This window comes from Manis pentadactyla, chromosome 18 (assembly GCF_030020395.1).
Source record: "Manis pentadactyla isolate mManPen7 chromosome 18, mManPen7.hap1, whole genome shotgun sequence".
Lineage (NCBI taxonomy): Eukaryota > Metazoa > Chordata > Mammalia > Pholidota > Manidae > Manis > Manis pentadactyla.
In genome coordinates, this window is record NC_080036.1 from 28195416 (window position 1) to 28211829 (window position 16414).

At 41.4% G+C, this 16414-nt stretch overlaps 1 protein-coding gene across 1 annotated transcript in view; it reads right to left on the reverse strand.

Annotated features, from left to right (window-relative positions):
* The window catches only part of IQGAP1 (IQ motif containing GTPase activating protein 1), a 94310-nt gene that overhangs the window by 35004 nt on the left and 42892 nt on the right, over positions 1 to 16414 (reverse strand). The window contains exons 10-15 of the mRNA XM_036932080.2: positions 14385 to 14548; positions 13522 to 13606; positions 12341 to 12504; positions 11996 to 12156; positions 2535 to 2659; positions 808 to 971 (exon numbers count right to left, since the gene is read on the reverse strand). Coding sequence (XP_036787975.2) covers positions 808 to 971; positions 2535 to 2659; positions 11996 to 12156; positions 12341 to 12504; positions 13522 to 13606; positions 14385 to 14548 — 863 coding nt within the window. The remainder of the gene's footprint in view (positions 1 to 807; positions 972 to 2534; positions 2660 to 11995; positions 12157 to 12340; positions 12505 to 13521; positions 13607 to 14384; positions 14549 to 16414) is intronic.

The window sequence follows — 16414 nt, forward strand, 5'->3', positions numbered from 1 at the left end:
ATCTCAATCAAGCTGTTGTTAAAAAAAACTTTATAGCATTATCTCCTAAACCTTAACATGTATGTATTCCCTATGACTCACGAATTCCACTTCTAAAGATACACCTACCAGAAAATGCATACGTGTATTTACCAGGAGACATGTACTAGCATGTTCATAGAAGACCTATTTGCAACAGCCAAAAAACAGGACACAACCAAAAGTTCACCAGTAATAGAATCTATAACCACACAACGGCATCATACACAATGAGAACAAACTAGTGCTGCACGCAGTAGCATGGATGAATTTCACTAACAGTATGTTGGCAAAAGAAGGCAGACAGAGTACACAATGTCTGATCTCACCTGATCACAATTCAAAAGCAGGCAAAAAACCTGTGGTATTAGAAACCTGGATAGTGGTTAGCGCGGGCTTGGGAGAGGAGGAGTGGGTAGGGAGAGAGGGGATGTGAGAAGAATTCTGTTAATGTTTTTAATAATTTGAATACACAGGTATGTTCCTTATAAAAGCATATACAATCTTAAATCACTTAAGCAGTTTTTTGGATCTTACATTTTAACATAGAATTAAAGAGACATAGGTTATGTGTCTACAGTAGTAACAGAGAACAAAAAACCAAATGTGTAAAGCAGCACAAGCCTCCGGAAGGCACCGTGCCTCTCACACCTTGCGTCCCTCCAGTGCTCCGAGGCTGAGGGTGGCCAGGAAATGGTCACTGAGTGAATTGGGGACATGTCCCTACCTCTATCTTGGTTCTAGAAAGCTGAAGTTCTCTGCACAGAAAACAATTCTGATGCCACTCACCTGGGCCTTCTCTCTCTTGGCTCTGATCAGTGTGTCTTGGTAATGCTGGGCCACTTCTGCAAGGACCCCCTCAAGTTTAGCTGCAGGAATCTGCAGGGCCTGCAGAGTCTTCTGGGCATCCCCTTCGTCCAGGGCTTCATTAATTAAACCGATGGCTAAAATCCCTAAATACGAGGGGACAAAGGTCATTTTTAAAATTAATAAGTTAATAAACAAATCAGTCTTTAAACATGCTAAGTGTTAATAAATCCACTCAAGTATCACCATAATTCAAACTATAATTTGTCACCGATAAAAAGCAGCATTTAAACATTTTTTGAATATAATTTTTATTTCATTTAAAGTAAACTCCCTTGTATCCATATTTCCATTGAAATTTCAAGTCCTTTTGTTTTAACTAACTGAAAAGTGATGAGGATTTTGATGAAACTGGCTTTATAGTATAGCTTTCAGATACTTCCAATGTATAATCAAAACCATTTTTGATTCTCAAAAAGTCAGAGTTCAAGGAATCTTAAAAAGTCACCAAATTTAAATTTTTACAGAAGAAAAGATGAGGCTTAGGGGAATCTCTTCACCAAGATCACATAGCAAACCAGTGGCAGATGGAAGATCTATCCCAGGGGTTCCCCACCCAAGACGAGACTCTTCCCACTAAGTCAAATGCATCAACTTCTCACAGGAAATACGAATTAAAACTAGAAACATTCAATCCTCAGGTATCTTTGGCAGTACTTTTGTAACTATAAGAAATCTGTTGTGTAAATAAAAAATTGGGGGTATCTTTGTCCCTCTTCCTGGGAAGAAGCCTCTACACCCTTAGAATTTCCCCAGGGGCAGGAGTATCTTTGGTATTCACGGGGGGCTCCGAGGACCACTCCCGAGTCTATGCTAACCAGGTAACTCCTGCTGGGCTCCTGGGTAGTTCCAGAATGGGGCTGGCCCTGCTGGAAAGATCAGCCGTGTGATTAGAAGACTAGGGCTTTGGGCCAACATTGTGATATCAGCCCCTTGTCTCCAGGAATGGGAGGCGGACTGGAAGCTGAGTTCAGTTACATGGCCAATTATTCATTAATTCATATGGAATGAAATTCCAGTAGAGACTCTGGAAACCCCACCTGGCTGTGATACACGTGCACAGGCTGGGAGAGCAACACACTCTGAGGACACATAAGCTTCGCATCAGGGACCCTACCAGGCACTGACCTTTTGGCTGGTCCTGATTTGTATCCTTTATATATAATATAACTATGATCATAAATAACAACTCTTGCCTGAGGTCTGTGAGTCATTCTAGCTAATTATTGAACCTGAATAGGCAGAGGGAGCCCCTGAATTTATAGCCGATTGTTCAGAAATATGGTGACCTGGGAACTCCCTGAAGCTTGCAGCTGGTGCCTGAAACAAGAGGAGTCTTTGGAGGACTCTACCCTCAAGCCACGCAGTAGGACCTAACTGGGTAGTTAGGGTCACTGGTTATAACAGCATTTAAAAATAACAGATCATGTTCAATTTACCTCCTGAAATTTCTAGTTCTTAGGACACACACACTTAACTATAGCAGTTGCCTAATGTCTTAAAAACAATCCAACCTTAGCATTTTGAGTTATATAAAGTTTTTCAATTTCCAAAAATCCTTCCAGGAGTAGTGTTTAGAACCAGTTCATAGAAATCACACCATCTTTAATTGTGACATCATTTGAGGGGATGGGAAGTAGATTACTCACTCTCATGTTCCTCCTGCACCACCAGATTCACATGGTCCACACAGGCTTGGATGTCATTCCATGAAATAAATTCATTATTTTCTGCATGTGCCTGAGCTTTCAGCTTCATCAGCTCATCGAGATACCTGCCCCAGTGCCCCACAAAAAGACAATGAAGTGCAACATCATAAAAGGGGCCCTCCCTCAGGCTTACTGAGGAATAAGAAGTCTGGGGGCAAAATATCAAAGAAACAAAGACAGCTCAGGTACTCCAACAGTTTGATACACTCTAGAGGCCAGCTTTGGGACTAAGGAGGTCCCTGAAACAAAATAAGAAAATGTACGATATCACTCAATCTTAACAGAAGACAAATTCTAGAATCAGAGGCAGCAGCTCCAGTAACTTCTCTAAAGACAAGAAAACGAGGCCATACACCAGCTAATAAATGTAGAAGGAACGATAGATCAAGAAATCATCATTCAGCAACTCCTAATTAAAAGTATGGATTTAGACAAGGATTATCAACTGGGGTTAAAAATATTAGGGGGGAAGTTCCTTGAAGATGGCGGCGTGAGTAGAGCAGCGGAAATCTCCTCCCAAAACAACATATATCTATGAAAATATAACAAAGACAACCCTTCCCAGAATAAAGACCAGAGGACACAGGACAATATCCAGACCACATCCGCACCTGAGAGAACCCAGCGCCTCGCGAAGGGGGTGAGATACAAGCCCCGGCCCCGCGGGAGCCGAGCGCCCCTGCCCCCAGCTCCCGGCGGGAGAAGAGCAGGCAGAGCGGGAGGGAGACGGAGCCCAGGACTGCCGAGCACCCAGCCCCAGCCATCCGGGCCAGAGCGCAGACACAGTGCGTGCACGGGGGGCCCTGGATGCTAGGGAAACAGGGCAGCAGGACCGGTGAGCGGGTACGGAGGCCTGGCACCGGAGGACATAAGAAAAGCAAGCGACCAATTTTTTTGTTTGTTTGTTTTTGCTGTTTTCTTTTGGCGAGCGCTTTTTGGAAGTCTTAAAGGGATAGGGACCCCAATACTAGGGAAACAGGGCAGCAAGACCGGTGAGAAGAGGCCTGAGGCTGGCACCGGAGAATAAAGAAAAACGAGCGAACACCTTTTTTTTTTAATTAAAAAAACTTTTTTTTTTTTTTGGTGGTCCTTGTTTTGTTTTCGCGGGTGCTTTTTGGAAGTCTTAAAGGGGCAGGGCGGGTCACTTAATCCAGAGGTAGGGAATCCGGGATCTCTGGGCACCCTAACCCCTGGGCTGCAGGGAGCAGGGAGGCCCCTTACGGAGATAAATAGCCTCCCAGCAGCTCCTGCTCCAACGCGACTCCACCATTTTGGAGCAGCTGCCCGAGCCAGGCCACGCCCACAGCAACAGCGGAGATTAACTCCATAGCAGCCGGGCAGGAAGCAGAAGCCCTGTCTGCCCGCAGCTGCCCAGCACAAGCCACTAGAGGCCGCTGTTCTCCCAGGACAGGAGGGCCACAGACCAACAAGAAAGGAAGTCCTTCCAGCCGTCACTCGTCCCAGTTCTGCAGACTATTCCTATCACCATGAAAAGGCAAAGCTACAGGCAGACAAAGATCACAGAGACAACACCAGAGAAGGAGACAGACCTAACCAGTCTCCCTGAAAAAGAATTCAAAATAAGAATCATAAACATGCTGACAGAGATGCAGAGAAATACGCAAGAGAAATGGGATGAAGTCCGGAAGGAGATCACAGATGCCAGAAAGGAGATCGCAGAAATGAAACAAACTCTGGAAGGGTTTATAAGCAGAATGGATAGGATGCAAGAGGCCATTGATGGAATTGAAACCAGAGAACAGGAACGCATAGAAGCTGACATAGAGAGAGACAAAAGGATCTCCAGGAATGAAACAATATTAAGAGAACTGTGTGACCAATCCAAAAGGAACAATATCCGTATTATAGGGGTCCCAGAAGAAGAAGAGAGAGGAAAAGAGATGGAAAGTATCTTAGAAGAAATAATTGCTGAAAACTTCCCCAAACTGGGGAGGAAATAATCGAACACACCACGGAAATACACAGAACCCCCAACAGAAAGGATCCAAGGAGGACAACACCAAGACACATAATAATTAAAATGGCAAAGATCAAGGACAAGGAAAGAGTTTTAAAGGCAGCTAGAGAGAAAAAGGTCACCTATAAAGGAAAACCCATCAGGATAACATCAGATTTCTCAACAGAAACCCTACAGGCCAGAAGAGAATGGCATGATATATTTAATACAATGAAACAGAAGGGCCTTGAACCAAGGATACTGTATCCAGCACGACTATCATTCAAATATGATGGTGGGATTAAACAATTCCCAGACAAACAAAAGCTGAGGGAATTTGCTTTCCACAAACCACCTCTACAGAACATCTTACAGGGACTGCTCTAGATGGGAGCACTCCTAGAAAGAGCACAGCACAAAACACCCAACATATGAAGAATCGAGGAGGAGGAACAAGAAGGGAGAGAAGAAAAGAATCTCCAGACAGAGTATATAACAGCTCAATAAGCGAGCTAAGTTAGGCACTAAGATACTAAAGAGGCTAACCTTGAACCTTTGGTAACCACGAATTTAAAGCCTGCAATGGCAATAAGTACATATCTTTCAATAGTCACCCTAAATGTTAATGGGTCGAATGCACCAACCAAAAGACATAGAGTAACAGAATGGATAAAAAAGCAAGACCCATCTATATGCTGCTTACAAGAAACTCACCTCAAACCCAAAGACATGTACAGACTAAAAGTCAAGGGATGGAAAAACATATTTCAAGCAAACAACAGCGAGAAGAAAGCAGGGGTTGCAGTACTAATATCAGACAAAATAGACTTCAAAACAAAGAAAGTAACAAGAGATAAAGAAGGACACAACATAATGATAAAGGGCTCAGTCAAACAAGAGGATAAAACCATTCTAAATATATATGCTCCCAACACAGGAGCACCAGCATATGTGAAACAAATACTAACAGAACTAAAGGGGGATACAGACTGCAATGCATTCATTCTAGGAGACTTCAACACACCACTCACCCCAAAGGATAGATCCACCGGGCAGAAAATAAGTAAGGACACGGAAGCACTGAACAACACAGTAGAGCAGATGGACCTAATAGACATCTATAGAACTCTACATCCAAAAGCAACAGGATATACATTCTTCTCAAGTGCACGTGGAACATTCTCCAGAATAGACCACATACTAGGCCACAAAAAGAGCCTCAGAAAATTCCAAAAGATTGAAATCCTACCAACCAACTTTTCAGACCACAAAGGCATAAAACTAGAAATAAACTGTACAAAGAAAGCAAAGAGGCTCACAAACACATGGAGGCTTAACAACACGCTCCTAAATGATCAATGGATCAATGACCAAATCAAAATGGAGATCCAGCAATATATGGAAACAAATGACAACAACACTAAGCCCCAACTTCTGTGGGACGCAGCAAAAGCAGTCTTAAGAGGAAAGTATATAGCAATCCAAGCATATTTAAAAAAGGAAGAACAATCCCAAATGAATGGTCTAATGTCACAATTATCAAAATTGGAAAAAGAAGAACAAATGAGGCCTAAGGTCAGCAGGAGGGACATAATAAAGATCAGAGAAGAAATAAATAAAATTGAGAAGAATAAAACAATAGCAAAAATCAATGAAACCAAGAGGTGGTTCTTCGAGAAAATAAACAAAATAGATAAGCCTCTAGCCAGACTTATTAAGAAGAAAAGAGAGTCAACACAAATCAACAGTATCAGAAACGAGAAAGGAAAAATCACGACGGACCCCACAGAAATACAAAGAATTATTAGAGAATACTATGAAAACCTATATGCTAACAAGCTGGGAAACCTAGGAGAAATGGACAACTTCCTAGAAAAATACAACCTTCCAAGACTGACCCAGAAAGAAACAGAAAATCTAAACAGACCAATTACCAGCAACGAAATTGAAGCGGTAATCAAAAAACTACCAAAGAACAAAACCCCCGGGCCAGATGGATTTACCTCGGAATTTTATCAGACATACAGGGAAGACATAATACCCATTCTCCTTAAAGTTTTCCAAAAAATAGAGGAAGAGGGGATACTCCCAAACTCATTCTATGAAGCTAACATCACCATAATACCAAAACCAGGCAAAGACCCCACCAAAAAAGAAAACTACAGACCAATATCCCTGATGAACGTAGATGCAAAAATACTCAACAAAATATTAGCAAACCGAATTCAAAAATACATCAAAAGGATCATACACCATGACCAAGTGGGATTCATCCCAGGGATGCAAGGATGGTACAACATTCGAAAGTCCATCAACATCATCCACCACATCAACAAAAAGAAAGACAAAAACCACATGATCATCTCCATAGATGTTGAAAAAGCATTTGACAAAGTTCAACATCCATTCATGATAAAAACTCTCAGCAAAATGGGAATAGAGGGCAAGTACCTCAACATAATAAAGGCCATCTATGATAAACCCACAGCCAACATTATATTGAACAGCGAGAAGCTGAAAGAATTTCCTCTGAGATCGGGAACTAGACAGGGATGCCCACTCTCTCCACTGTTATTTAACATAGTACTGGAGGTCCCAGCCACGGCAATCAGACAAAACAAAGAAATACAAGGAATCCAGATTGGTAAAGAAGAAGTTAAACTGTCACTATTTGCAGATGACATGATACTGTACATAAAAAACCCTAAAGACTCCACCCCAAAACTACTAGAACTGATATCGGAATACAGCAAAGTTGCAGGATACAAAATCAACACACAGAAATCTGTGGCTTTCCTATATACTAACAATGAACCAACAGAAAGAGAAATCAGGAAAAAAACTCTATTCATAATTGCATCAAAAAAAATAAAATACCTAGGAATAAACCTAACCAAAGAAGTGAAAGACTTATACTCTGAAAACTACAAGTCACTCTCAAGAGAAATTAAAGGGGACACTAACAGATGGAAAGGTAGATGCAAACGTAGGTGTTCGTGGCTAGGAACAATTAATATCGTCAAAATGGCCATCCTGCCCAAAGCAACATATAGATTTGATGCAATCCCTATGAAACTACCAGCAACATTCTTCAATGAACTGGAACAAATAATTCAAAAATTCATATGGAAACACCAAATACCCCGAATAGCCAAAGCAATCGTGAGAAAGAAGAATAAAGTAGGGGGGATCTCACTCCCCAACTTCAAGCTCTACTATAAAGCCATAGTAATCAAGACAATTTGGTACTGGCACAAGAACAGAGCCACAGACCAATGGAACAGACTAGAGAATCCAGACATTAACCCAGACATATATGGTCAATTAATATTTGATAAAGAAGCCATGGACATACAATGGGGAAATGAGAGTCTCTTCAACAGGTGGTGCTGGCAAAACTGGACAGCTACATGTAGGAGAATGAAACTGGACCATTGTCTAACCCCATATACAAAAGTAAACTCAAAATGGATCAAAGACCTGAATGTAAGCCATGAAACCATTAAACTCTTGGAAGAAAACATAGGCAAAAACCTCTTAGACATAAACATGGGTGACCTCTTCTTGAACATATCTCCCCGGGCAAGGAAAACAACAGCAAAAATGAGTAAGTGGGACTATATTAAGCTGAAAAGCTTCTGTACAGCAAAAGACACCATCAATAGAACAAGAAGGATCCCTACAGTATGGGAGAATATATTTGAAAATGACACATCCGATAAAGGCTTGACGTCCAGAATATATAAAGAGCTCACACGCCTCAACAAACAAAAAACAAATAACCCAATTAAAAAATGGGCAGAGGAACTGAACAGGCAGTTCTCCAAAAAAGAAATACAGATGGCCAACAGACACATGAAAAGATGCTCCACATCGCTAATTATCAGAGAAATGCAAATTAAAACTACAATGAGGTATCACCTCACACCAATAAGGATGGCTGCCATCCAAAAGACAAACAACAACAAATGTTGGCGAGGCTGTGGAGAAAGGGGTACCCTCCTACACTGCTGGTGGGAATGTAAGTTAGTTCAACCATTGTGGAAAGCAGTATGGAGGTACATCAAAATGCTCAAAACAGACTTACCATTTGACCCAGGAATTCCACTCCTAGGAATTTACCCTAAGAACACAGCAATCAAGTTTGAGAAAGACAGAGGCACCCCTATGTTTATTGCAGCACTATTTACAATAGCCAAGAATTGGAAGCAACCTAAATGTCCATCAATAGATGAATGGATAAAGAAGATGTGGTACATATACACAATGGAATACTACTCAGCCATAAGAAAAGGGCAAATCCAATCATTTGCAACAACATGGATGGAGCTGGAGGGTATTATGCTCAGTGAAACAAGCCAAGCAGAGAAAGAGAAATACCAAATGATTTCACTTATCTGTGGAATATAAGAACAAAGGAAAAACTGAAGGAACAAAACAGCACCAGAATCACAGAACTCAAGAATGGACTAACAGGTACCAAAGGTAAAGGGACTGGGGAGGATGGGTGGGTAGGGAGGGATAAGGGGGGGGAGAAGTAGGGGGGTATTAAGATTAGCATGCATGGGGGGGTAGGAGAAAAGGGAGGGCTGTACAACACAGAGAAGGCAAGTAGTGATTCTACAACATTTTGCTATGCTGATGGACAGTGACTGTAAAGGGGTTTATAGGGGAGACCTTGTATAGGGGAGAGCCTAGTAAACATAATATTCGTCATGTAAGTGTAGATTAGTGATACCAAAAACAAAACAAAACAAAACAAAAAGAAGGGCAGCTCCTGTGTGGTAACCTCCAACGAGTTCTACACAAGGGTATAAAGGGCATATAAAAGTGTAGGCAAAGGGTCTGTTTGTGTTTATACAGAAGATCAAAGCCTAATTGGGCTACCCCGAAAATGAACTAAGATACGATATGAAAAAGAACTTCCAACATCAGCACTCTCTCGAAGACTCATGCCAGAAGATTATCATCAAAAAACCCCAACAAAGATCCACGCACTGCTACAGCTGTAGATGCACTCATCCCACCAGTTCCTGGACTTGCCATGGGAATGAGGAAGGAGATATCTAAGCCGGCCTGTGCATACAGTAAAACAACAAATTTGACTGGATCTATACTGTTGGAACTCAACCAAAAATTAGGAGAAGTGCAAATTGTAGCGCTCCAAAATCTTACAACTACAGACTATTTACTGTTAAAAGAACATAAGGGAGGTGAACATTCCCCAGGAATGGGTTGTTTTAATTTGTCTGATTTCTCTCAGACTGTTCAAGTTCAGTTGGACAATATCCACCATATCATAGATAAGTTTTCACAAATGCCTAAGGTACCTAACTGGTTTTCTTGGTTTCACTGGAGATGGCTGGTAATTACAGGTATGCTTTGGTTATGTAACTATACTCCTATTATGTTAATGTGTGTGCGCAATTTAAGTAGTAGCTTAAAACCTATTCATGCTGAAGTTACTCTACAAGAAGATATGTCAAAGAAATAATCAATCTTCCCATGTTTTCTTCCGTCTGCTACTTCTATAGCTTTTCTTCTTCCTTCCTAATTACAACCCTTAAATAGAATTCGTTCCTCATATCAAATTTACCGAGTATCATAATTCTTCCAAGTGGTAAAGATACCTCAAGACAAATGCTGGGCATAGAAGCTACAGGGCATAAATATGCAAAGAAATAAAAAGCTAACCATTTCAAACAATAAGGCTTCTCTCTCACTTACCAATTCTACATTTCCCTGTATCGCCCCGGAAGATGACTGGTTAGCCAGAGATGGGTAAGATTCCTCAAGGGAGGAACAACCTAAGACAGGCACAGTCACAGGGGGGTCATCAGGTGAGAAATTGGGGATCAACAGAGGTGAGGCTTAGAACCTCACCCCCCTGTTCTGAGAGAAATCTTCTGCATACGTGGATGTTTTATTGCCCTGGTCTAGCTTGGATTAACACATAGTCTACAGGCACACACCTGGTCATCTACATGTGCTCTCTTACAACACTAAACTATGTTTTCTACCTTTATCTTGTATCTACCTACCACTTCAGCATTTTATTAAAAATAATAATAATAAAGAGAGAAATGTGGTATCCACATATAAATCAAGGATAAAAACCAAATGAGTATTCATATTTGAATTGACTGTTTATAGTTCATAATGCATGAGCAAAACGAAAAGTTTCTGTGATGACTGCCCTTGTACTGTTCACTATGTAACTTATTCATTATATAAGAATTTGTTCTCCATGTAAGAACTTGTTTGTTATGCCTCAGAAGATTGGAGACTGACGAAAATTAGGCTTGGGCTGGATTAATGATTGTGCATTGAGCATTGACTCCCCTATACAGAATTTTATTGTCGTTAACAACCATTTGATCAATAAATATGAGAGATGCCCTCACAAAAAAAAAATTAAAAAAAAAGGACAGACTTCCAATGGTAAAATAAATAAGTAACCGGGATGTAATGTATAGCATAAGGAATATAGTCAAGGTATTGTAACAGCTTGGTATGGTGATAGCTGGAACCTAGAATCATGTATATAAATGTTTTATCACTGTGTTGTACACCTGAAACTAATGTAATGTAATACTGTGCGTCAACTACCCTTCAATAAAAAATAATTATCTACAAAAAAAAAAAAAAAATTAGGGGAATGGTTAATGGTTAATAGAGACTTGATATTTTGATGGTACAAAAGGTGCAAAAAGAATTAATGCTAAGGGAAAAACATAAATATACAATGGGAGGATGGGCAGTCTCCTCATCCAAGGATCATTCTTCCTATCTCTGATGGTGTGACAGGTAGATCTGACAGGGCTTCTGATATAAGAAAATATGAAATAGCACCAAAAATGTTGAATTTAATCTTGACAAGCTTTTAGACTTAATTTGCAATTTACAGACTAAGCTAAATATTAGGAAGCAACCAGAACCAGAAGGTGGGACATTTTATAGAACATCTGGTCCCATCTCTTTTTAACAAGCCAGTGTCACTAAGAAAGGGACAATGCTAGGCTAAAAGATCCCTAAAGGACACAACAGGCCAGATATAACACGTGGTCCTGGACTGGATCCTGGTCTGAAAAAACCAGCTGGAAAGGGCAGTTTTAGAACAAGTGAGGAAGTATTAAGATGGACTGGGTTTATAGAATACTAAAGTGTTATTATTGATCTTATAAGGATATAAGAGTGTTATTTTGGCTCTTTGACAAAATATCCTCATTGTTTTGGATAAGACTACTTGTATATTTAGGAGTGGGATGCTACGATATCTATAGTTTACTACAAACCATTCAGCTTTATAAAGAATGAAAGTAATCAAAATAGAAAACAAGACAGTCACGCTAAAGTCGCGATGCCTGAGAAGAGGAGCGCTGACACACAGAAGAGGCGTCAGCCACCTGACGGGCTCAGGCCACCCACCACTCTGGACACCCACCTCTGGCAGTTCTCGTCCTCAATATTGGTAAGGCCTGTAACTGAACTGCTCAGCTGTTTCCACACTGTATTCATGTCCCCTGACTCCAGCGCCCTGTTGATGAGGGCCACCGATGACAACATCTCAACGGCCACAGAGAGCTCAGGATGGGTGAGGCTGTGCTGTGCAGGGAGGGAAGTGGGGGAGAGTGAGGAGAGGCACTCCTGAACACCAAGGAGCCTGGACATTTCATAAAACCGTTAAGCACTATAGGTTTCTGGTTCTACCTAACCCCACCAGGGAGTGGGTATTAAACTCACTTCCACTCCACTCTGCTTGCGAACAGGACGGGTTCTGCTGACCTACCTCAGGACTCTGCTGCTGCAGGGTAGCCAGCTCTTTCTGATAAAGATCAGCAGCAAACGGATACACCTGGGGCAGCTGGGCCTCAGGATTCATTAGTTCCAGAACAGTCTTCTCAGCAACACCCTTCTGGATTGCAGCATTGATTGCCGCCACTGCTGCCAGTCCTGGGTAGAAAACAGGAGATGAGAAACACAGCTGGAGAGCCCTGAGGGAAGGAGGTGCCGTTTTCACAGAAGTTATTCTGCAGATAAACCATTAGCCATGACATCTGAAGCAGAACCTCTATCTGGACTAGTTGTCACCTGTGGCTGGTCGGCTGGGAAGCAAAGGGGCAACAATCATTAGTGGGTACAGAGTTTCTTTTTGCAGTGGTTGATGTTCTAAAATGGATCCTGGTGATGACGGCCCATCTCCGAATTACACACTCTAAATTGGGTGAACTGTATGGTACGTTAATTCTATCTCAAAACTCTAATATAAAAAATAAGTCTAGGAAAACCAAAAAAAAAAAGGGGGGGGAAAGAAATAGACCTCTATCTTTCAAAAGCTGCCTCCTTTCTGAGGGTGGGTTATGTGGTATACAAACTGTATCTCAATGAAGCTGTTGAGAGAAAGCAGCCCCCTGTTCTCCTCCCCCGTGTTCTTCCCACTCCCGTTCACACAGGAGCCTGCACACCATCACTACTCTGTGGAAATACTCCTTTCTTCCCCTGTAGCCCAGCATATAAAGATCAGCTTCTTAGGCTGCCATTCAAAGCTTTCCACAATCTAGCTAAGCCTTTATTTTATGCAACTCAGCCCAAAACATTTACAAAATTTTTATCTTAACCACAGTTCCTTAAATACATCTCACCTTTGGTACCTCTGCTCACACTTCCTTTCCCCAACTGCCCACATTAGGAACACCTCTCTCCTCTTTCACCGTTCAAATCTCACCCATCAATCCTGTGAAGTCTTGCTTCCCCCAAATGTTTCCCTAACCGACCATGAAGTGCCTACTAGCCAAAAGGACCCTACAGTGACTCCAATTCTACTTTCAAAACTAGAGGAACCCCACTGCCAAAGGGACTTAGTGGTGGATTATGACTGTAGGCTAGGGCCGGGGTGAGGGGAGACAGGAATCTAACGTCAGGCCTGCAAGTGACCGTGCTCGGTGGACACCCAGTTGCGAGGACTCTTACTTCTCTGATATTGCTGGGCAGCACTATTGGCAGCATCCACTCCAGACTGTAGCTCCTCCTTCTGCAGGGGATCGGCCTGACCACCCTGAGAAAAGCAAAGAACATTAGTAAAGATAACTCATGTCTATGCCTCCAGACCTGATAGTTCCCACACCTCAACAGCAGTTCCTAGGAACAGAGAACCCCAGGCTTAAGTGACAGCTTCAGGCTACATGCAGCCAAAGGCGCAGCCCTAGCAAGAGCCAAAAGCCCTTGCTAAATCCGGGGCAGAGCTACTTTACAGGTGCCAGGACAGAAAAAAAACAAATTTTTTCATGAGAAGCATCAGACTGTTCTGAGATGAAATGTTTACAGAATCCTTAACACATTAATGCTGCTTACTCTAGCCAGTATATGCTGGGAATCTGTAAAATGTACACTTGCCCTTATTTAGAAAAAAAAGAAAGCCCCTCATATTTGTTCTTAAAAAGCCTACAAAGTACAATCCCACACAGTCTACTCTTACTGAACGTTAATCACTTTCCCAGTATGGCCTGAGAAACCAGTGAAGTATGGTTTTCTAAAGTGGAAATACATGAAGTAAGAATGTAAAAAAATTCAGGTTTCCCCAATGGCTTTTAGTTGGGAGTTGAGGAGGCTTCACGTGGTTAGACTGGGAGGATAGGTTTTGTTTGTTTACTTAAAAGAGGATTTACAACTCTAAAAGCAGAAGAGAGTTGAAGACAATGTGCACTTTACCTGAGGACATTTAAGAACCCCAGAAAAAACTTATATTAGAAAAAAACAGCCCCATAAATGTCCTTAAATGACAGAGTGGATTCAAATGGATGCAGCCAGCCCCTTGCTAGTTCCCCCGAGTCTACCTGTCTCTTCTGCTGTCGGTCACTCTGCAGCTGCTTGAGGTACCAGTCACTGTTCTGCTGCTGCAGCGCTTGGAGGCCCAGAGCCGGCGACTGCAGAACCTTGAACAAGGCCACAGCAGCTCCCTGCTGCAAAGCCAGGTCTACATTTGCTAATGCAGAAAATGCTGAGGAGGAAAAAACGCAAAAGCTCAAGAAAAAATTACATTAACATTATGGCCTAGGATATTTTTTCTTCCCCAAAGCCAATCTTGGTTCCAGATTAGGAGGACATAATTCAGACAGCCTTTATTCTGGAACATCTGCAGTATGACCTTGGATTGGAAGAGAACCCTAAAGTCATCAAGCCCAGGGATTCCCAGCCAGGCCGTCGATCAGATTTAAAAGATTCCTGGACCACACCCCAGGCCTACTTAAAAGCTTCCAGATGTAGAAAGCTTGGCGCCAATACGGGCAGCAATATGAGGCACCAATCGAAACCAACACATGCCTAAATTCCCTCCACAATGCCAAGTTGTTGTCTAGATGAAACTTTTAAACAGGAGAAAGTTTCTTCCACAGCTATTTACTATATCTTTGGACAATTCTGTTTAAAAAAAAAAAACACGGTTAAAACCCTCACCCTAGAGTCAACACATGAATACATTCAGTTCCCCTTTCCCTGTAGCAGTCCACTCCAGACTAATTAGTTCCTTCAATCACTTCTTACACAGCATCATTCTGAATCCCTTCACTACCCTGGTATCTCCTGAGCAGACTTCACCCAGAGCAGGCAGTGCCCAGACATGAAGGGTGGCCTGACTGTGGAACGGAAGGGGCTGTCTACATCCTCTCAGAACCACATAGGTCTTTAATACAGTATCTGACAGTGAGAACCCAGATGCTCCTTCATTGGGAATGATAATAAACAAACATAGCGTCTTTACAGTGTTATTGTTAAGATTAAATGAAATCATATATACAAAAGTACTTTGTATACTGTAAACAATTAAGTTATAAGCTTGAAAGTCCAAGGCATTTTCTGATTTCAGAAGTGATAGCCACTGGGAAATGATCACTACATACTATTTTTTAGTTTCCCTACTTTTAGAAGAGAAAATAGAGTTCTCATGCCATACCCAGGGAATGGGAGCATCTGACTTTTTATCACCAAAGTAGCAAAACAAATCAATAATAAAATACTAGAAATCATAATATTTGGATCATAGCAGTACTTAATTTTAAATGCTTTCATTTGTGAAAAAAAACAAAAAGAAAAAAATTAACATAAGGTGTTAGAAGACAAACAATCCAAGGGAAAATAAAGTCCCAACTATACTAGAAAATGGGGGTGGGACAGCAAGGACTAGCAGAACTAATAAATAAAACCAACAGGTAACAGAATGAAAAGTTAAAAATTTCCCATGGATTTATGGTCTCACTGTAGACTTCAAGAGACTGTTCACTTCTTCACAATGATAATGCCTGTAATTCAGCTAACTGATCACCACACCAAGGTGGGGTCTCCATGAGTCATGGCTGCAGGTCTACGTGGTCCTTGGCCACCTAACCAGACATTCCCTCAACATTTACTAAGCACCTGCTACATGCTGCAAATATAGCTGAGAACAAAACAGACAAAATATCTCTTGTCCTCATGGAGCTTGGTAGTAGGAGGGAACAGAAAATAAACAAAATCAACAGAGATAATAACCAGGCTTCCTCTAGGTTTGCAATGCGGAATCTCAGTTGATCAATCTACAAAAGCATCAAATCAATTATGCTTTTACTAGAAACATAAACTTACTACTTAAGCATACAAATATTTAAATGAACACTTACTACATTTATACTATAAAGAGAAAATTTAGAATATTTAAATACTTTCTCCCTCTAAGCTTGAATTATCCAACTCTAATTTTCCTTATTCTACTTAACAAGAAATAAAATTAACTTTTTCTCAATTTTAACTATTTGGCCTGAGGCTTTCTCCTGGCGCAGCGCTCACAGCTTCACTGCTGGATCTCACACCCTAGGGGATGAACCTCGTCTGT